The following is a 22059-nucleotide window of genomic DNA, read 5'->3' as shown; positions in this document are numbered from 1 at the left end:
TCTTGGCTGAGCTCCAAATGCTTCTAGGGTCAAACACAGTGTCCGCGGGTCAGGGCATAGCTTGGCAATCTACTCACCCACCCCCCACCCACCCCCAGAAGCGAAAGGTAAAACAATCCTCTGACTCTTTTACATGTCACCCTATCTTTACTGAATGCTGCAGATAGACGCGATAGTGCAGCACTCAACACCAACATCCTTGCTCCCCCCCCCGCCATGGGCGGCTGATGGTACAAAAGGATGGAAATCCATCCTCATCATCAGCATAAGCTGATCGTACAAAAAGATGGAAATCCATCCTCATCATCAGCCTCAGCTGATGGTACAAAAGGACTGGTAACCGTCCTCGTCATCAGCCTATTGGCCCTAATTTTTTCTGGTGGATGGATGGTGCAATATGGCTGGTAACCATCCTCATCATAGCAACAGGGGGCTGAGCTCCATCAGCCCCCACCCTTCATGTGTAAAGAAAAGATTGTTGCCCCTGGACTAGCAGTGGGATGCTGGGCTTCTCTCCTACACACTGCTTAATGTCCTGTCTGGACTATCATAGCAGCTGGAGGCTGCCTTCCACTCATTTCTCACTAACAAGTCAGTGTGTCTTATTCCTGCATTCTTTATTAATTCATCACACAAGTGGGGGGACAATGCTACGGTAGCCAAGAAAGGCTGGGGGAAGAACGGAATCAACAGGTGGGGTTGTTACAGGAGCACCCCCTGTGAATAGCATACAGATAATAATTTCTGCGGGCTCTGACACAGAGCAGGTGGTTCTCTAGCACACTTGCCTATATTAGGCAGCACTGATTCTATTTTTAGATACCAAAAAGGAGGGATTGACTCAGGGAGTCATTCCCAATTTTTGCTTTTGCGCCCCTGGCTGATCGGCCAGGGGCACTTATGACAGCAGCCAATGGTACAAAACGATGGAAGGTGCAATATGGCTAGTAACCACTCTTGGCTTTTGCGCCCCTGGCTGATTGACCAGGGGCACTAGCAGCAAATGGTACAAAAGGACTGGTAGCCATGATCATCCTCAGTTCCAATTTATGGAAGGGTTTGGATGGTGCAATATGGCTAGTAACCATCTCTGCTGTCATGCAAAAGCAAAAGCATGCTTCTGTGTAGCGCTGCTGAATCGCCTCTGTGAGCGGCATCTAGTACACATACGGTGAGAGTCACAAACGGCAAAAAAAGCTCCATGATTGCCATGCTATGGCATCTGCCAGGGCAATCCAGGGGAAAAAGGCGCGAAATGCTTGTCTGCCGTTGCTTTCCCAGACGAAGGAGTGACTGACGACATTTACCCAGAACCACCCGCGACAATGATTTTTACCCCATCAGGCACTGGGATCTCAACCCGGAAGTTCCAAGGGGCGGGGGAGGCTGCGGGAACTATGGGATAGCTAGGGAATAGCTACCCACAGTGCAACGCTCCAGAAATCGACGCTAGCCACGGACCATGGACGCACACCACCGATTTAATGTGCTTAGTATGGCCGCGCTCCACCCGATTTTATAAATTCTGTTTTACAAAACCGGTTTATGCAAATTCGGAATAATCCCGTAGTGTAGACGTACCCTCAGATACATTCTTTTTTCTGCGGATTAGGGGATTCATCCTGCCAACATGTCCTAAATCCCTCAATAAAAACTAGCCTAAAACTGTGTGTAAGCTTTTTCAAAGTGTATCCCAAGTGTTCTGTTTCCCTTCACAGTATCTAATTCATTGCTTCACAAAGTGCTTTGGGATACCCAAATTGCTAATGGTGCTATGTACAAAGAAATCCTATTCTATGTGTCTTAGTAAGATATTGTCACAATTATGTGAATTTGTCAACCTTCAATTAATTCCTTTTTCTTTATATTCATGTAGTTTGCGTATGCCGATTGGCTGGATATCATTTTGATGATAATAGGTTTGATTGCAGCTGTTGCAAATGGAACAGGGCTGCCACTTATTATCGTTGTCTTTGGAGAGATGACAAACAGCTTTGTGACAATTGGCCAAGCAGTAAATATGTCTTCAGGTAAATAAAATTTGTTCAACTTCTGAAAATATTTGGTAGGGTCTCTTATTTACTGGATTGGCAGAGGTTCAGGATGGAGTGCGGGTGTGGTGTTAAAAGCCATGAAGAGCAGAGTGAATTCTGAGGAGTCCTTCCTTTTTACCCTGCTGTATAGTACAGTAGCAAAACAGACACTTGATAAATTACAGAGCAGTACATTTGGTAACTGTACAATGATCTACTACTTTCTATAGCTTATAGTTAATCCATGGAATTCACTGCCCAACGAGGTCACCAAATCAAGTTCTGTGATTGGATTTTTAAAACAACAAAATAGGACCATTAATTCTATTTTTCCTCTATATGAGCTAAGCTTATGATAAAGGCAATCATAACTTACCCTAAAATATATGTGCTGACACCTGGAAGGGGTCTTCTATTTCTCCCAGGTTTGAACAGTTCTGAACATTCGGTTAGATGCATTATTATTTAAATTTACCCTTTTTGCAGACAGCCAGCAAAAGGCTGAGCCACCACTTGGACCCCACATGGGCCCAGTTTTGAGGGTTGGGTGGAACCTAAGTGGTGAATAAAAATCGGACTTATGGTGTCTGCGTGGATTAATTTTGCCTTGTGTGAGGTAGAAGGGGGTGTTATCAACTTCTGAAAACTCAGATATTGGCCACTGTTGGAATCAGAAGGTCAGATGAGATGAAGCTATGATCTGACCAGTGCCCTTTGACGTAGTGAGCTAAATCCATCACTCTGCAGTAACCCTCTGAGCTGACTCAGAAGTTTGCCCTGTTTGATCCTCCACTGGAAGGATGATGGCCACCATGAAAGTTATAAATCTACAGCCCCGTTGCAGGGAGTGTAGCATCATGCAAAACACCCATAAGATTATGGCCTAAAACCTCCATGATTTGTTTTATGCCTGTTCTAATAAAACTGAATATTTTTCTTTGTTACAGTTAATCTTTCAGCTGTGATGAATAGTAGCTCTACTTGTCCAGCAATTCCAGGTTTGGATATAGAAGCTGAAATGACCAGGTAAGAACCTCTGCAATTATTTTCATAAGAATAGCACAGTGTAGTTTGTATATTTTTTTGTCCATTAGACTGTAAGCCAAATTTGGCCCTCAATTACATCCCATTGGCTTCAGCAGGGTTGAATGTGACCTGATGTGTCTAACTTATCTTGCAAGATGCAATTGACCTTATGGACTTTTACTATTTTACTACAGGTTTGCCTACTACTATGCGGGTATTGGCTTTGCTGTAGTGATACTGAGCACCATCCAAGTCTGGACATTTTTGACCTCAGCTGCAAGACAGACTGCAAGAATCCGACAAAAGTTTTTTTTCGCCATACTTCACCAGGAGATGGCTTGGTTTGATACCAGCGAGATTGGAACGTTGAACACCCGACTGACGGAGTGAGACAGCTCTATTTATCTTTGCACCAGAAACATGAGCCAAAAAGAAGTCTGATGTTTACCTTTATTGAAATAGCTACAGGGAATTTCCTGGAATTTCCACGAAACCTTTTTAACTAAGACCCAAAATATTTCTGCTATCTGAGGGAGGAATTTGTTATAATTTTTCACTTCATTTTCGGAGTTTCAGTAATATTTCCACTGCGAGGGCTTATCCTTTGAAATGCAATATCTTACTCCTCTGACATTGGCTTGGTAGTGTCTATGAGCTATTTTGCAAACTACTGTAGATAAACAGCTCCAGCTAGTTTACAAACACTGAAAACCCTGACATTGTATGAAATGAAACTGCACTCATAGATATGGGCACTGTGTTATCATTCTGAATCTGATCCAAAACCAATTAAAATCATTAGGAATCTTTGGATCAGGTCCCTTGTGCAGGGATTCAGAGGAAGGTATGATCAGGGTATGCAGAGTTTCTCCAGATTTAGTTTTTGCAGGGAGGGATATGCCCATTTTTTGGAAGATGTGAATCCTGGAGGGAATGAGAGAGGCTTGAATTTCACCAATCCTAGCTCCCACATATGTAAATAGCAAGAAAAAATTAGTGTGACACACAATGATTTTCCAAATAATAATTTACTAACACTGTGCTTGTCACTCTATATAATGCAAAATGGAGATATTCCTTGTCTCAAAGATGTTAAAATCTAATAACAAAATTGAAGAAGGTCGGCTACATAGGGGAACTTGGAGGAAAAAGTAATGTAAAGGTTTTGGGGATGAATTTTTGTTTTTGTATGAATTATTCCTTTTGGATATTGCATAAATGAATTGGGTCACGTGTGAATGAGCAGGGGTAGCAATGGCAGAAGTCTATCTAGAGGTTACATCACAGACAATGATTTGTGATCTGCTAGTTCCTAGCCCCACAAAGAGCCATTGCTGCTGTTCAGTATCCATGTCCAAAATTCCTACTACCCAATGATTTTAACAGTTAAACTTCTGACAAGCTTCTCTCCAGCAAAAGAGAAAAATGTGTGAGGAGGAGGCATTCATCAAAGTTAACAAATCTCTTTTTAATTAACAGTGACATTAACACCATCCACGAAGGCATCGGAGACAAGATCTGTATATTTGTACAATTCTTTTCCACGTTTCTGACAGGGATTGTTATAGGATTCGTCTACGGGTGGAAACTGACCTTAGTGATTTTGTCAGTTAGCCCTCTCCTTGCTGCAGCAGCAGCAGTTGGATCAATCGTAAGTGCTGGGGGAAAACAAATAAGAATTCTACCTCTAAAAACAGATTGAGAGGGAGTGAATCCCAAAGCAACATGACCCTAAAGTTTGGAGAGCATGGAGGGCAGCCCTTCTCCTACTCCACTGGCTCCTGCCCCAAAATTTGCAGGGCTCTGTCTACACTGATCATCGGCAGGCAGCCATTGGCATGCCATGGAGGACTGGACTGCTTCCAGTCACCACCATTCACCACATGGGAAGAGGATGATCAGTGTTCATCAACTGTGACCACATTAGTAGATATTGCTTGTAATGCACAGAAAAATTTACAAAGTGTTTCCATTTATAGGTTGTATTTTGTTTTCTCTCCCCTTTTCCTCCACCCAACCACTGAAAATGGTGGAGGAGAATCATAGACTTTAAGGTCGGAAGGAACCAATATGATTATCTAGTCTGACCTCCTGCACAATGCAGGCTACAGAATCTCACCCACCCACTCCTGTATCAAACCTATGTCTGAGCCATTGAAGTCCTCAAATCATGTGACCTATCATTTAAGTTAGCTAAGTTATTTACATCGCCTCCATTGCTATAGTTTCTGAGTGCCTCGCAAGCTTCATTGTGTTTAGCCTCACAACACCATGCAAGATAGAGGATTCCCATTTTATACAAGGAGAAGTAAAACACGGAGAGAAGTTACTTACCTGAAGTTGCCCAGGAAAACTGTATTGGAGTGGGGACTTGAACCCAGGTCTCCTAAATTCTAGGCTCTTTCCCTAATTGCTTGATCATCCTTTGTATCAGTACATAATTTACACCACTTAAATAAATTTCCATAAAATACTTTCCCCTTCCCCCTACCCTCTGAATTTTCCAGTTCCTGGCATCATTCACTACAAAAGAGCTGTCTGCTTATGCTAGAGCAGGAGCTGTGGCAGAAGAAATTTTGACTTCTATCAGAACAGTTGTTGCTTTCAATGGACAGATGAAGGCATTAGCAAAGTGAGTTTTTTTAACTAATTATTGATTGTACATAATATTTGGGAAAGTGATGTGGTTATTTTTAAAAAATCCAAGATGATCTGTCAGTTTATCCCCCAGACAGCTGAGAAGTTCAGATGAAGATAAATATGATCATATGGAAGGAGATGTTTTCTGTCACTCATGAACATTTGCAATCACTCAGTTGACCTACATTATGGAGGGGCATTGTAAGGCCCAATTTCCCTCTGACACTAACCTGAAGTTGAATTTGGAAGCTGAAGCTATAGAAAATGCAATCTTCTCTAAGGCTCCAGTCCAACAAAGCATTTCTGCAAATACTTTAAGCACATGCGCACTCCCACTGAAATCATTGATTGAAGTGTTTACAGTTAAGCTCATGTTTTACTGGATCATGACATTAGGTAAGATTGCCTATCACTTTCCTATGTCATCGATTTGAAGGGGGCTACCCACATGCTTAAAGTTAAATGCGTGCTTAGTGCTTTGCAAATAATCCTCTTCTTGCTCTAATCCAGGGGTAGGCAACCTATGGCACACGTGCCAAAGGTGGCACGCAAGCTGATTTTCAGTGGTACTCACACTGCCTGGGTCCTGGCCACCGGTCTGGGGGGCCCTTCATTTTAATTTAATTTTAAATGAAGCTTCTTAAAAATTTAAAAAACCTTATTTACTTTATATACAACAATAGTTTAGTTATATATTATAGACTTATAGAAAGAGACCTTCTAAAAATGTTTAAATGTATTACCGGCATGCAAAACTTTAAATTAGAGTGAATAAATGAAGACTCAGCACACCACTTCTGAAAGGTTGCCGACCCCTGCTCTAATCTGAACAGCACCAATGATATCTGAGCAGTTTATGTGGAAGAAATTAATTGCACATCATTTTAGGATCCCTTCACTACTGCGTAAACACTGCCATTCATTTTGGGCCTTCCCACTTTTGGTCAGGGCATTTTTGTACATAATGTATGTGTCGAGAGGTTCCTACACAGCTTCTGAGCATGTCATTGAACAATAAAATGATATGCATGTCCTCCTGAAACGTTCTGAGAACATTGCTGGGCTGAGCGGTGCTTTCTGTAATGCCCTTGAGACGCTAAAGGGGATTAGATAGCTAATGAGTGAACAGAAGCTGTTATTGATTGATGGAAAACCATAAGTTTGTAAAGGAATCACAAGCAAAAAGAAAATTATTTTTTTCATTAACTAACTGTTAATCTTTGTCCTTGTCTCACAGGGGTTAACTAGCATAATATGGTGCTTAATTTATATTTGATTGCTTGCTATGGGCATATGTCTTGGTAATTTAGCTTATGAGAATAGTTCCTGGCTTCCAACAGCATTCAGCAGGAGAGAACTACTGTCAGGTTGTGGAGTCAAAGGAGATTCTGGCTTCTATTTACTTGTTTGGTTTTATCTAAAGTACTTTTTCTTCAAAAATTGAGTGAGCACTAACTCTTCCCTTTGCGAGCTGATACTCATAGAATCCTAGAAATGTAGGGCTGGAAGAGACCTTGAGAGATCATCAATTCAAGCCCCCTGCACTGAGGCAGGGTCAAGTATACCTAGGCCATCTCTGATAGGTGTTTGTCTAACCAGTTCTGAAAAACCTCCAATCATGGGGATTCCACAACCTTCCTCGGTAACACATTCCAGTACTTAACTATCCGAATAGTTAGACAGATTTTCCTAATATCTAACCGAAATCTCCCTTGCTGCAGATTACCTTGATTATTTCTTGCCCTGTCTTCTGTGGATATGGAGAACAACCGATCACCATCCTCTCTGTAACACTCCTTAGCATATTTGAAGACTGTTAGCCAGGTCCCGCTTAGTCTTCAATTTTCAAGACCAACATGCCCAGTTCTTTTAACCTTTCCTCAGGTTTTCTAAACTTTTGATCATTTTTGTTACTCTCTTCTAGACTTTCTCTAGTTTGTCCACACCTTTCCTAAACCGATACACTACTCTGGCAGAGGCCTCACCAGAGACAAGTAGAGTGGAACAATTGCCTCCCATGTCTTAAATATGATACTCCTGAGTGCACCCCAGAATATTATCTTTTTTTCACAACTATATCCCCTTGTTGGTTCATATTCAATTTGTGATATACTTGAATTCCCAGATCCTTTTCAGCAGTATTGCTGCCTAGCCAGTTATTCCCCATTTTGTATTTGTGCATTTGATTTTCCCTTCCTAAGTGTAGAACTTTGCACTTGTCTTTATTGAATTTCATGTTGTTGATTTCAGGCCAATTTTTTCAATATTACATAAGAATGCCCATATTGGGTCAGACCAATGGTCTATCTAGTCCAGAATCCTGTCTTCTGGCAGTGTCCAGAACTGTACAGGGAGGCTTTGGCAAACCAGTAAAGTGCCTAAACCCACTATGGCTTATTGTTAAAAAGTGACCTAGTCAGCAAGCTGTAAATTGGCCATTCAGCAAACTCAGCTTGACCAAGGCAGGAGGGGAGAGGGTTTTGGGGTGCCATGGAAGAGGCAGCTTGACCCCACGTACTTCCTGATGAGAATTGTATTGAAGTTGCTGATACATGTTAGAAGAGCAGGATGTACCCTCAGGAATGTCTATTGGGGTCTCAAGGCTGCAGGCTCTGGAAAGACCCACACCTGGTTAATCAATAATCAGAAGGAACCTCTTGCTTGAAACTGCTTACTTAACAAGGTTTCTTTAAGGGACATGTCATTCTATTACTAATGTATAAATAAGGGGACTCGTTTGGGGACTCTTCGGGACTGGTCTCTCCCTCTGGATGCATCTTCTGTTCCCCAGCAGCAGACGGGCTGCCACTATCACTCGAAAGCCACACTCAGCTTTGGTAATTATCAAGGGTTGGGGGTGTTTTACTAACTTGTTGTGGACGTGTGTAAGTGCTTGAGACTAGTAAAGTTTAGCTTTAAGTGAAAGCACTCTTGTGTTGTCCTGTTTGTGCCAGCCATCTATTGGTCAGACGGCCGTGTCTCCCCTGATTTATTTCCTGACACCTTCTCGCACAGAGTAAAGTTACCAAAAGCTTTGGGTTGAAAGAACCCCAGGTAACAGTGCCAGATACTTCAGAGTAAATGAACAGAACAGGGCAATTTTTGAGTGATCAAACCCATCATCCAGTCCCAGATTCTGGCACTCAGATGTTTAGGGACATCCACAGCATAGGGTTCCACCCCTGACCATCTTGGCTAATAGCCATTGATGGACCTAGCCTCCATGAGCTCATCTTATTCTTTTTTTAACTCGGTTATACTTTTGGCTTGGCAATGAGTTGTTGACTGCATTATGTGAAGAAGTACTTCATTTTGTAAGTTTTAAACCTACTACCTATTAATTTCATTGGGTGACCCCTAGTTCTTATGTTACATGAAGGGGTAAATAAGAGTTTCCTATTAACTTTCTTTTCATTCATTTTCTAGACCTCTAACATATCCTCTCTTAGTCATCTCTTTTCTACGATGAACAGTCCAGTCTTTTTAATCTCTCCTCAGATGGAAGTTGTTCCAAACCACTAATAATTTTTGTTGCCCTTCTCTTTACCTTTTCTAATTCTAATATATCTTATTTGAGATGGGGCAACCAGAACTGCACACATTATCTGAGGTGTGGGCATACCATGGATTTACACAGTGGCATTATGATATTTTCTGTCTTATTAGCTATCCCTTTCCTAATGGTTCCTAACATTCTGTTAGCTTTTTTGACAGCTGCTGCACATTGAGCAAATGTTTTTGGAGAAATGTCCATGATGTCTATAAGATCTCTTTCTTAAGTGGTAGCAGTTAAATTAGACCCTGTCATTTTTCATTTATAGTTGGGATTGTTTTCCAATGTGCATTACTTTGCATTTATCAACATTGAATTTCATCTGCCATTTTGTTGCCCAGTCACCCAGTTTTGTGAGATGCCTTTGTAGCTCTTTGCAGTCAGATCTGGACTTAACTATGTTGAATAATTTTGTATCATCTGCAATTTTTGCCATCTCATTGTTCACCCTCTTTTTCATATAATTTATGAATATGTGAACAGCACAGGTCTCTGTACACAGAGGGACCCTGCTATTTATCTCTCCCTGCTGTGAAAACTGACCACTTATTCGTACCCTTTGTTTTCTATCACTCTTAGCCCATGTCTTTGCTTAAGAGCCTTTGGTGTGGGACCTTGTCAAAGGCTTTCTGAAAGTCCAAGTACGCTATAGCAACTGGATCACCCTTGTCCACACGCTTGCTGAAACTCTCAAATAATTTTAATAGATTGGTGAGGCACAATTTCCATTTACAAAAGCTGTGTTGACTGTTCCCCAAAATATCATGTTTATCTGTGTGCCTGATAATTCACTCAGAGCAGCCACATTCAGTGAAGTAACACCAGAAGGGAGACCTACTGTTGACAATTATTGAGCCAGATCCTCTGTTGATGTAAAATCAATGAAGCTGTGTTGATTCACACCATCTAAGAATCTAGATAATTGATTTTTATGGCAGAAAACCCTGGAAGCATGAGAGGAAGCTAGGAACCAAATGTCATCTGGGTACATACCAAATAAAACATTTATCTTCTGTTTTCAGATATGATGTTAACCTAGAGAATGCTAGGAAAGTTGGAGTAAAAAAATCCATTACCACCTACACATCTTTGGGTTTCACAGAGTTTATTTTATTTGGAGCCTATGCTCTTGCATTTTGGTATGGAACCAAACTCACAGTGGAGGAGAAAGAGAATTATGACATCGGACGTGTGCTAATTGTAAGTACACCACAGTATAGTCAATTAGCTGAGGCAAACTTTTTTTAAATGGTCTATAAATTAGAGAAAATGCTTTGTTGTTTAAGTACTGCATCAAAGGATCCATAATTTCTACTCAGGCACAAAGTACCCATCAGACTAAATGTTAAAATATGTTTAATATAAATCAACAGAGATGTTGAATCTACATACTTAAGACCTCAAAGTTCCTAAACAAATATCTCATTTGGTCACTGTCATGCTGTCTGGAGTGGTTCACGACCATGAGTGCCTACCTCAGGGCAGGCTGTCAGAAAACAGGGCAGACACCCTAAACTGGTGGTGTGTTCTATAATTAGATTTCACCAAGCCAGTAACAAATATGAATTCTTGGATCACTATACCAGTCTTACCATGGTGTCACAGACAGACTCTCAAATCTATCTTGCCACCCAGACAAACTTGACTTCATGATAAAAGGTCATTTACACCAAAAATCACACCACATTCAGGTTGTTTCCAGTTCCAGAGACTAATCACTTATGCCAGATCAATTGGTATCCTAGATTTTATACCAAAGACAACGCTGGTAGACAATTCTATAGTAAATTAACTAAAGGCTTATTAGCTAAGAAAAGGTAATAAGAGTTATTGAGAGATTAAAGTAGATAAAATATATGTACAGATGAGTAAGTCTATAATTCCAAATGGTAGCAGAGATGTAGTGATGTGCCAGTTTCCCAAAAGTTTCTCAGGGCTACCCAGAATAACTCAGGGAATCTGCATCTCCATGTTCATTTATTCTGCCCTGTAAGAATCCAAACAGTGCAGAGATGAAGGATTTTTCCCTGAATCCATACTCATAGTTTTCTTCCCACAGAAAACAAGCTGACAGGGTCAATACCCATGTGGGCTTTTCCTTTGATGGCAGAGAGTGAGGAATACATCTGGAGTCTTGACCTTCGATCATCACACACAATGACAACTTGCTTTGAAATTAACACTTTTCTGTTAAGTTCTTCATTTGCATTCCACAAGGCTTCTTTCTCATTTGATGGGTTATTTACTGACAGAGGCAAACACTATGTGAATGTTTGCTACAACATTATAACAGGATCCAGATAAGTGAAAACAATGCATTAGTTAAAACAATGCATTAACGTCCCATTAGTTTTCATGAAGTTTAAACACCAAATACATTCTTATACATTCAACAATCACTTTGCTCTATAATAATACATAAATGAATTGGCCTGGCTTCTAGCTATGCATCTGTAAGCATTCAGGGAGGTCTGGAGTTTTGGCATGAGCTGGCACCTGGTCTGCCAGTGTCACAGCCATGTGACCATCTTTCTTTTTTTTTTTTAAATCCCTGCAAGGGATTATTGTACTTTACCAAAACTTTTAGATTATTTTTCCTTTGGAAAGGAATAAGGCCCTGATCCTGCAAAGACTTAGGTACATGCTTCATTTTATGCACTGTGAGTAGCGCCATTTGACTTCTGATGAGAACTTGACGTCAGTGGAACTAGTCACAAGGCATAATGTTACGTGTGCACTTTGAAGGACTGGGGCCTCAGGAAACTGTGGATTAACTCTCTTTGAGGACACTGAGGTTTTTAATATTGCAAAGAGATGGAGAGATGTCTAATTTCACTATTTATTCTCTTAATGGGAGTTAATGAACGCAGGAGTAACAAAAAAAAGCTAATCCAACTGTTAAAGGGCATGTGGTGCACACAATAGCTACATTCACCACGTCCTGTGTCAAATCCAGGGAATGTATAAAAACTGGGGGAGCTGGAAAAATACAGCCTGAAATTTTTGTTTTTATTTTCTTTTTATATATATATATATATTTTTGCAAAAGCTCTTACAGAACCACCAGGATTATCATGACACTAAAGAAACTGCAGGTCTGGATCCACTGTACGCTAGCTCCTGTTTTTGTTCCCTGTAGGTATTCTTCTCTGTGCTCCTTGGCGCATTCTCTCTCGGACAGGGCTCCCCACACTTGGAGAGTGTTGCCAATGCTCGAGGTGCTGCCTATGAAGTGTACAAGGTTATCAGTAAGGTACTTAATGTTGCTTTTCTAGCAGTCTGAAATTTCTGATTTATTTCTCGAAAAATCCAAAAAGAGGATGAACTCCATAGACTCAGACCACTGAAAACAAAAGTAAGACGACATTTCTCTTCATATTAAGGAGACACGAGCCTTAACCAAAGCCCTAAATGAGCTTATAGCAAACTTGGGGGAAATTGAGATCTATAGCTCAACTTTACAGATTGGGGCCCTCGTTCCTGTTAGGTTTGTCACTCCCTCATTCATTTATTTTTTAGAGTAAGTAGTGAAGAGCTAAGTGAAATGACATTGCTCTTTAAAACACAAGTATATGGAGTGGACATTATTTCAGTTCAACTGCTTTTGATTTGGAGATTAACAGTGCTGTTGAAAGCTCTGGTAATACTGTTGCTGGGGAAGACGGATGCCACACTTTCAGTAACTAACTCTTAGAATTTTGTACAGCAGTTTGTTACATATCTGCAGTCCCAGGTTCATATGAGGTTAGAACAAAGGTCTGAGTTTTGTCCTCTGTTATGGCCATAAATGCCGATCGGTTTCAGTGAGGTTGTGTGGATATAACAAAGGGCGGAATTTTGCCCAGAGAAACTAAATTAAGGGTGATCAAACTCTGTGTAACCACCTCTGGAGTTGGTTGTTCCTGACCTATTACACTAAGCAAGTCTTTAGGGGACTCGCCCCGAACTACAGCAATGATGGCTACAGAGGCTCAGAACTCTGCTTCCCAGATTGCCTAGAGTCTTGGATGGAGATAGAACAAGCTGGAAGCTACTACCAGAATCAATTAGAAACCAGAACTCAGAGAAAAGGGTTTGGTTTTATTTTTGATTTTGCTGGGAGCGGAGAGATCCTAGGAGATCCCCTTTAAACTTCCCATTCCTACTCAAAGAGAAGATTTGAACTCTGCTGGTGGTTACTGGGTCATTGAAAAGTGTCAGTCTAACAGAGATCAGCAACATGGGAAGTGGAGGAGCAATTCCAGGTCAGGCTATTTAGCGCCAGGCTAATTTTCCATTGGACTTCAGACCAGGGAGCCTCAGGATGATGGTATCATTTTAGGGGTGAAGACTTTGTAATAAATCCCCATTTTGTTTATTTTGCTTGTGCATTTTAAGCCAACCAACAATTACAGGCTGCATCACTCCTCCAAGAACTGATTCTCAACCCACATTCTGCCTAGGCAGATGCTGGGAGGGAGCTAAGGGATTTGGGCCCATTGTAAATGTTGGGAGATGGATTATTTAGGGTATAGTTGATGTTTTATTATTCTAGTTACTCCTGTTCTTTCCTTGTCTCCTACCCCAAAATGCTTTGCAGGGTATACACAAGGATTGCATTTCACTGATAGGCAGACTCCTCTGGGGTGAAATACAGCAACAGTTGATCAGTTAAACTGCTATGTAGTGCTACAATGTTTCTTTTACTGTCCTAAACAACTTATCCATCTAAAGCCACAATTGTAAAATCACACAAATGTGTAATACCTTTTCAAAATCTCTCTCCAGCACCGTCTTATAGATAGCAGTGCCAAGGAAGGATACAGACCAGATAAGCTCAAAGGAGAGATTGAATTCAAAAACATCCATTTCAGTTACCCATCTAGACCTGATGTTAAAGTAAGTGATCTTTTTAAATTCATCTTTGCAGTGAAAAGCTGCTGCCATTATCTGTGTGACCAAAAAGAAAACTGATATTTTATCAATTTAATGTGTTTATTTTAATTCAGTTTTTTTTAAAGTGCCCATCCTGTACTCTGGGTATTTATGTACCACAGTGTGGTCTAGTTGAAAGAACATTGGGTGATGACTCAAGAAACCAGGATTCTATTCCCAGCTCTGCCACTGGCCTGCAAAGGAACAGTTGGCAAGTCACTTCACCTCTCTCTTCCTCAGTTTCCCCATCTGTAAAATGGGGATAGTAATACTGACCTCCTCTTTAAAGTGCTTTGAGATATATGGATGAAATGTACTATGTAAGAGCTAAATGTTATTATATTAGTTACAAAAATACACAACAATGCAGGATGAATGTCCTTCCAAAACTAAAGCTTTGTCTTCATCACCATCAACCACCTTTTCTTCATTTTCACCTGCTGGAAAAAGCAAGGGAGAACAAATGGGGCTTACAGCATAACATGAAGGTGAGTAAATTTGGCCTCTGGTGAATTGAATCAGAAGCAAATTCTTCATTCAAGCTCGCTCACCAAGAATGCCTCACTTCCAGCCCTCATGTGGTTAAACCCAGAAAGCTGTTTGTGTCCGTGCTTCAGAAGATCTCAGCTGCTGTGATATCCCATGTGGGGAGAGGTAATCTTGGAGATAGCCAGGACTCAACCTATTTTAAGACCTATTGGTTAAAGCCATTATTCTAAATCACTCCTGACAATGAAATGGAAGCCGGTGCAGGTCACAGAGCATGGAGGCAAGATTCTCCCTACAGAAAATGCCCTCTAAGAAACAGACTGCCATATTCTCCACCCGCTGAAGTTTGTGAGGGGAGTCATCTTGTTGTACAGTCCCATGTAAGGTACTTTGCAGTAATCCAATATTTCTCTCTGGATTGACATCTGTACCAGAATTGAAAGTTCAGAACCTTCTGGCCAAGTGCAAAAGACAAACAAAATGCTATTAGCCACTACTGCTTCCTGCGTGCAAAAGCAGCTGTGGATCCAACAGGTTACGAACTCACTGGAGTGTGCTGCTGTTAGCTCTGCCATTTCTTCTGATGGGTTCCTCCAAACTACAAGCATAAACTCAATCATCTCTGAGGTGAATCACAGCTCACTTGCCTGCATCAAACCCACCTTGTAACTTGCTGGCTAAGCCAGTCAACTTCTCCAAGCTGGGTCTGATGAAAAAGAGACCTAGAGCTATGTTATCTGAATACTGAAGTCAGTGTAGTCTGTAGTGTCTCACTGTCTTCCCCTAATGGTCTTGCATACAAACTGAGCAGAAGGGTTACAAGACAGAATCCCACATCACTCTACACAAGAGAAATCCTGGGCCGGATGAGCCACACTTTGGGCCTGTGGCTGGAATGGGATGGAGCCATTCAAGAATGATTCCATCCATCCCTTCCAGAGTTAACCCTGTGTCAGCAGTGGCTCATTATCAATGGTATCAGAGGTAGCTGGCAAAGTTAAAGAATCATCCTGGATACCTGGTTCTCATCAATCACCAGCCAGAGATGATTAACAGACCAGATCAAGGCAATGTCCATTTAGTACCTAAATTTGGAATGAACCGGGTCACAGAGAGCTGAAGACTCTAGTTATTGTCAGCGTTAGCTTGACATGCCCTTTCCTGCCTTACCTAAAAAGGGAGATTAGAGCTGGGATGGTCGTGATGAGAAATGATGTTAAAGGGGTGGAGAATGACGCTCTTGCTTGGTCAAGCAAACACCAAAGCTTATCTGCTATTAGCTTACTGGAAAACTGGTGCTCTTCTGGTATAGTATAAGGAGACAAGAACAATATTACTATTGGTTTGATCTTCTATTGAAAAAAAATGAGTCGTCATAAATCAGCCTAAATATCAATATACCTAAGAGTTCCCACAGGAGACAAATATTTTGGCCTCTAGTAATATTAGACATTTATAAGATGGGATAAATGGACTGAGGTAAAATGTTCCTAAATGTGAACATTGCAACAAAAGTGTCAAACTAATCCCTCCCTAGTAAATTGTAGAGATTGTCATACCCTGACTCTTCATTCCATTGGGGATATTAAAACACCCACTTTGTTTTCAGAGCCAAAGAGTTTTTCTTAGGGCAGTCTTTATAGAATAAGAATAGAACAAAGCAAGACTGTTAGTAATAAAAACTTTTTCTTGTCATCTTCAAAGTGCTTTACAACCAGGATTGGAACAAAGGACTAAAAGCAGTTCTGGGAGTTCAGTACACTGTTAGACCAGACCTCTCATTATTGGCTTGATCATGATATTTTTCTAAACAAACCATTTATTTAAGTAGCTCTGTATTTATTGGACTAACATATAAAGATTATATTTCCAGATTCTCAAGGGCCTGAACCTGAAAGTTCAATCGGGGAAGACCATCGCTCTGGTTGGCTCCAGTGACTGTGGCAAAAGTACTGCTATTCAGCTGCTACAGAGATTCTATGATCCAGTCCAAGGAGAGGTTAGTTTGGATGAACTGTCGCTATTCCTGGCTACTAGGATGAAGATTAATTTCCTGACTAGATTACACCTATACTTTAAAAGGACATTACAAAAAATTGGATTCTTAAAAGAGCAAAAGATATGTAGCATCCAAAGAAATTCTGAATCTGATTTTTCATTACTTGTATACCATAATGATGAGAATATTGTAAAAACCTAGATATGACTTTACTGATATTAAGGTAAGTCAAAATTTGGATTTAAATATTTAGGGATATCCTTTTTGTTTATCCTGCTCCTTCCATTCCTCTAGTTTGAGGTGATTGTGAAGATATATTTTTAATTTTTCCTAGTCATTTTGTTTCAATGTTATTGCTTTGTTCCATGTGAGAAGCTGCTAAACAAATACTTAAGTCAAATATTATTATTATACCATTATAACAACTAATTATTTTAAACATAATACATTTCCTTAAACTCTTCATTTATGCCTTTCCACTCAGATTACCTTAGATGGACGAGATATTCGAACACTTAATATAAAATGGCTAAGAGAACGTATTGGCCTTGTAAGCCAGGAGCCTATTTTGTTTGCTACAACAATAGCTGAGAACATTCGTTGTGGCAGAGAGGATATTACTGATTCTGAAATTGAGAAAGCAGCTAAAGAAGCCAATGCTTTTGATTTTATATCCAGACTGCCTGATGTGAGTTGATGTAATTTTGAGCACATTATAACTATGACAAATTCTTTGGTTTCTCTCTCGGTTCTTCTGAATTTTTGTGGCCCAAATTCTCTGCTGGTGCAAATAGATGGTGCTTCACTAGCTTTTCACTGATGTTTTGTCATTTATTCCAATTGACAATTTGGCCCACAATGTTCTTAATTTACAATACTAACTGTATGTCATATGGCAACATTTTTTAATAGGGTGGATAAGGAATTTCTATGGACAATGAGATATTTTTCAATTTACCAGATTGTTTTTATTCTGTTTTCTTCTGCTAGGTATTATCTATCTTTTCCCACTGTCAATATTCCTGTCCTTATTTGTTTTTTAAACTGGGTTGACATTGGCAAACAAAATTGCTTTGATGTGGTCCTGAGTAGTCACAGGTTATTATTGTTAGCCAATCAAATGGCTGGATTCCTTCAGCCAGGTCTAGTTTGTCTGTTTCTTCACTTCAGTTGCTTCTATTTTATAATAATTGAAAAATCTAATTTTAGAGTACATTCTTTAAGCTAGTAGAAAACCATCATACCACATACTAATTCCTGGCCAACTAGAAGGTGAGACAGAGAAAAAAATGTAAATCGATCATTAGAAATTTTAAACTGTCCTCTGCCTCAAGGGGAAAAAAACACTGAATGTAATTGGCCAAGGCACTTCTTTTAGAAGTAATTATTCTTAAAGCGTTTATTGGAGCATCCATCATAAAACTTTTAAAAGAGGGAATTTCTGTGTGTGATAGTAACAAGAAGATGGGGGTGGGGGTGTAAAAGGATTTCAACTGACCCCTTCTGCAATCTCTACGCTCCTCTGGTTTTCTCAGAAATTTAACACCATGGTGGGGGAAAGGGGAGCTCAGCTGAGTGGAGGGCAGAAACAGCGAATTGCTATTGCCCGTGCCCTGGCAAGGAATCCCAGGATTCTGCTGCTGGATGAAGCCACGTCTGCTCTGGACACTCAGAGTGAATCTATTGTGCAAGCAGCTCTTGATAAGGTAGGAATCCTATTGCTAGAGTTATCAATCAGTATTAAGAAGCACAACAACCATATGGCAAACTTGACATTAAAGGCTATAGCATGCCATCCATTTTTAAGCACAGCTCTCCACTGGTTTCAAGGAGATCATTGATATCAGTAGGGATGCATGCTCAAAATTTTGGTGTCATGATATTAATCAAAACTCCAAAACCCCTGAGGCCCCACCCCCTCTTCCACCTCTTCCCCTGAGGCCCTGCCTCCATCATTTGCTTCTCTCCCCCACACACATCCCATTGCTTGCTGGACCGTGTCTAGGAGCTTGCTTGCATGTAGGAGGCAGCCCGGCTGAGCAGAAGCTGGTGCGCGTTAATGACCCGGCACTTCTCCCCACCCTGCAGTAACTGAGCTTTTGGTTCAGGTGCCATAGGGTTGCCAGGTCACCAAAAACTGGGCACCTGGAAACCCTAAATGGCACCTAGACACAGAAGCCAAAAAACAGACTGTCTGGATAAAACCCAGACAGGTGGCAACCCTAAAGCAATCACAGGCTCTATTTCTGTTAGCATCAATGCTGATTGCCAAGAAATTTGTATGTAGACAGAAGTTGTCTTCTTTAATGCTGGCCTCCACCACATCCTGCCGCACATCACGATTCAGTGCTAGTCAGTATTTCTTTTTATCCTCAGCATTCAATGTATGCCCCCATGCCATTCAAACCCTATGAAAACAAAATTATTAACTTCCTCATGGGCTTTTCTATACCTCTCATCACTCTAGTATCTGAGTGCTTCATAAACACTAATGAATTTATCTTCACAACACCCCTGACAGGTAAGGTGGTAGTATTACTCCCATATTACAGAAGGGAAACTGAGGCATGGAGATGTTAATGTTGAAAGTGCATACTACTTTTGGGTGCATGATCTGCGATGCCCAGGACTCAATATTTCAGAGAATTTTGCATTATACAGCCCTAGATATGTTAAAAGCACATCTCCCATTGACTTCAGTTGCAGCCGTGAATGCTCAGCACAGAGACAGGGCTAGAATCCAATTTTCTAGGGCAGTATTCAGCTGCTATAACAATAATGAGACCATCCTTTCTTTTCCTGCAATCCCCTGCCTCATTCACTACACACCTTACAACTTCTGCAACAAATAAGGCGGGTTTCCTGCAGACAAGAGCATCCTTTACTGCCTAACTTTGATTCCTTCCATAATCACTGTTCATTCTGCTCTCCCTACTCTTGTTTCCTGTGCCAGGGGCCACAATTCCCGCTGACTATAGGGAGGAGAAATTGCAGGCAAAGTCCTGCTCAGCCCCCACAATCCTGGACTGGAACATGCTTAGTCACTCTGTGGGGATGGTGCATGTGCACTCCTGTCATTAGGGTGAATGAGAAAGGGGGGCAGAGCGGGGTGGGGGCAGACCTGGTGCAGAGTGGGGGCAGAGCCTGGGAGGAGCTGGGGTGGACTGTGGGTGAGGCTGACGGCACCCCAGTGTGTCCTGATATTTTAGTGTTGTGATCTGGTCACCACTTCTGTCATACAATGTAGCGTGCTCAAAGCAGACTGTTTCTTTGGGGAATTTAGCTGCTGAACTCTAATAAGTCTCTACTGAGCACATGGAAATTGAGATTTTTCAGAGCCTCATAACTGGGCCAAATTTGGGTAGATTTTCATGGGAATGGTAAAAGGCACATCCCTGATACCAGTGAGACATGCCCATCTCCTCCAAATTTCAAATCCCTGCTCTCAAGCATTTAGGTGATAAAACTTCTCAATTAAACAGTTTAAGAATTTTTTAATATGGGCAAAACAGCAATATTTTGCTCAAACTTATTCTGAGAAATCATTGAACCATTTTTGCTGAAATTAGAAAAAAAAACAAAAAAACACAACCTGAGGCAGAGGCATGGAAAGTTTCAGCCCAAATAATTAAATCTTGGCAAAGTTATAAGCATCTGACAACAGGTCTTACAATTGGAAGTGTCAGGCAACCTTAGCTATAGGCTGTGGGTATCTGCACAGCCTATAAAATTAATCCACTTTCCCCTGTCATTATTATAAATGTGGATTTTGTAATCAGAAGTGTCCTTTGGTTGTTAAATCAGACAGCAGGCATGGAAATAATGATCATCTATAAAGGGTCAGCAGGGCTTTTACACTTGTATTTTCCACACTATCACTGTGCTGTTAGGTAGGGAGTTTCTGGGTTTTTTTCACCACATTTTAAAGTAAATCTCTCGGGTTTTTTTCCCCCTGTAAGGCTAGGGCTGGACGTACCACCATTGTGATAGCTCACCGGCTCTCCACAATCCGAACAGCTGACATTATTGCTGGATTTCACAACGGTGTTGTTGTTGAACAGGGAACACACAGTCAACTCATGACACAGAAGGGTGTCTACTATTCTCTTGTGATGCAGCAGGTAATGAGATGTGATAGAGCACTCCTGACTAAATGCTTCAGATTTACTGGCCATCTCTCTACTCCAGAACATTATCTGTATATCTCACTCACAGGTGCTGATTTTTGTATTTGCTGGTGGGTGCTCCTCTCCGTCCCCCTCCCCCTCCCTTGTGACCTGTGGGCAGGGCCTTGGGCGGGGTGGTAGGGAGGCTGAGCAGGGGCAGAGCACAGGTGGGCCTCAGGGAGAAGAGGCTGAGGCTGAGCAAGAGCGGGGCCTCTGGGTCCAGTGCGGGTGGGGCCTTGGGGAGGAAGAGGCCAATTGGGGTAGGGGCCTTGGGGCGGAGTGGTGGGCGGGGCATTAGGGTGGGGGTACAGTCCAGGCGCTGGGGCCCACAAAAGATTTATCCAGCCCTGCAAGTGCTGAACACCCCCTATTTTTTTGGTGGCTGCTTGAGCCACTGAGCACCCACAATGTTGACGACTATGATCTCACTGATACTATTGCTGACACATGCAGGTTCTGCACTCAAACAGCTGGGCCATTTTCGCTTTGCAGTTTCTGCATGTTTTCTAGTTGAGTGAAAGTTGATCAGTCAATCTTGTTTCTGAGTTGGAAGTGGTTGTTTTTTACCGGTAGCTTCACACTTACCCAATGTAATGAGTCAAAAACATAACTGAGCAAAAGAGGTGGATGACATCATCACAGAACTGTAGATCCCGGATTTGACTGAGCTATATAGATAGTGAGGCGGGAAAAACATACAGAACCAAATTCTCTGCTGGTGTAAGTTGCAACTGCACCAACTTATACTGGCAGAGAACTTGGCCTATACAAATTACGATGTGAAAGTGACCATGTAACCAAAGTGTTGTTATTTTGTTTGTTTCCATACCAAGTACATGTTCCTTCCCCTTGCTGCAAACTGTCTTGTGACTGTGTATCACTGTTCCTTGCTTGTCACTAGGGTCATGGTGGAAACACTCAAAATGAGATGTCAGAAAGCGATGAAGAGATAGAAGATGAAGACTATGAGGAAGAGGATCTAGAAGATCTCAAGATGGAGAACCTGACTGATCTTGGTGGTTTTGAAGAACCAGGAATCATTGAGATGGGAAGCATTCCTAAGAGATCCAGAAGGTGTAAAAGCAGAAAGATCTCTTCTAAGAAAAAGTCGTCTGAAAAGAAGAAGAAAACGAAGGAGAAAGAGGTTAGTGTTAAAATTCAGTTTAATCCTAAAGTTTAGTGATGGCTTGTGAGAATAAGAACAAAGGTCATTCTATTTTCTTTTTTAAAAAGGCTTTA

The 22059-nt window shown here is 41.2% G+C and overlaps 1 protein-coding gene across 1 annotated transcript in view; it reads left to right on the top strand.

The window, feature by feature from the left end:
• The window catches only part of LOC123363988 (ATP-dependent translocase ABCB1-like), a 56361-nt gene that overhangs the window by 9694 nt on the left and 24608 nt on the right, over positions 1 to 22059 (top strand). The window contains exons 5-17 of the mRNA XM_045005669.1: positions 1877 to 2030; positions 2981 to 3059; positions 3254 to 3445; positions 4539 to 4710; positions 5567 to 5691; positions 10275 to 10452; positions 12392 to 12505; positions 14020 to 14130; positions 16529 to 16654; positions 17139 to 17342; positions 18190 to 18360; positions 20614 to 20775; positions 21722 to 21964. Of these exons, the coding sequence (XP_044861604.1) occupies positions 1877 to 2030; positions 2981 to 3059; positions 3254 to 3445; positions 4539 to 4710; positions 5567 to 5691; positions 10275 to 10452; positions 12392 to 12505; positions 14020 to 14130; positions 16529 to 16654; positions 17139 to 17342; positions 18190 to 18360; positions 20614 to 20775; positions 21722 to 21964 (2031 nt within the window). The remainder of the gene's footprint in view (positions 1 to 1876; positions 2031 to 2980; positions 3060 to 3253; positions 3446 to 4538; positions 4711 to 5566; positions 5692 to 10274; positions 10453 to 12391; positions 12506 to 14019; positions 14131 to 16528; positions 16655 to 17138; positions 17343 to 18189; positions 18361 to 20613; positions 20776 to 21721; positions 21965 to 22059) is intronic.

Source organism: Mauremys mutica, chromosome 2 (genome assembly GCF_020497125.1).
Source record: "Mauremys mutica isolate MM-2020 ecotype Southern chromosome 2, ASM2049712v1, whole genome shotgun sequence".
Classification (NCBI taxonomy): Eukaryota; Metazoa; Chordata; order Testudines; family Geoemydidae; genus Mauremys; species Mauremys mutica.
Note: the sequence above shows the minus strand (reverse complement) of the source record. Positions and strands in the feature narration are given on the sequence as shown.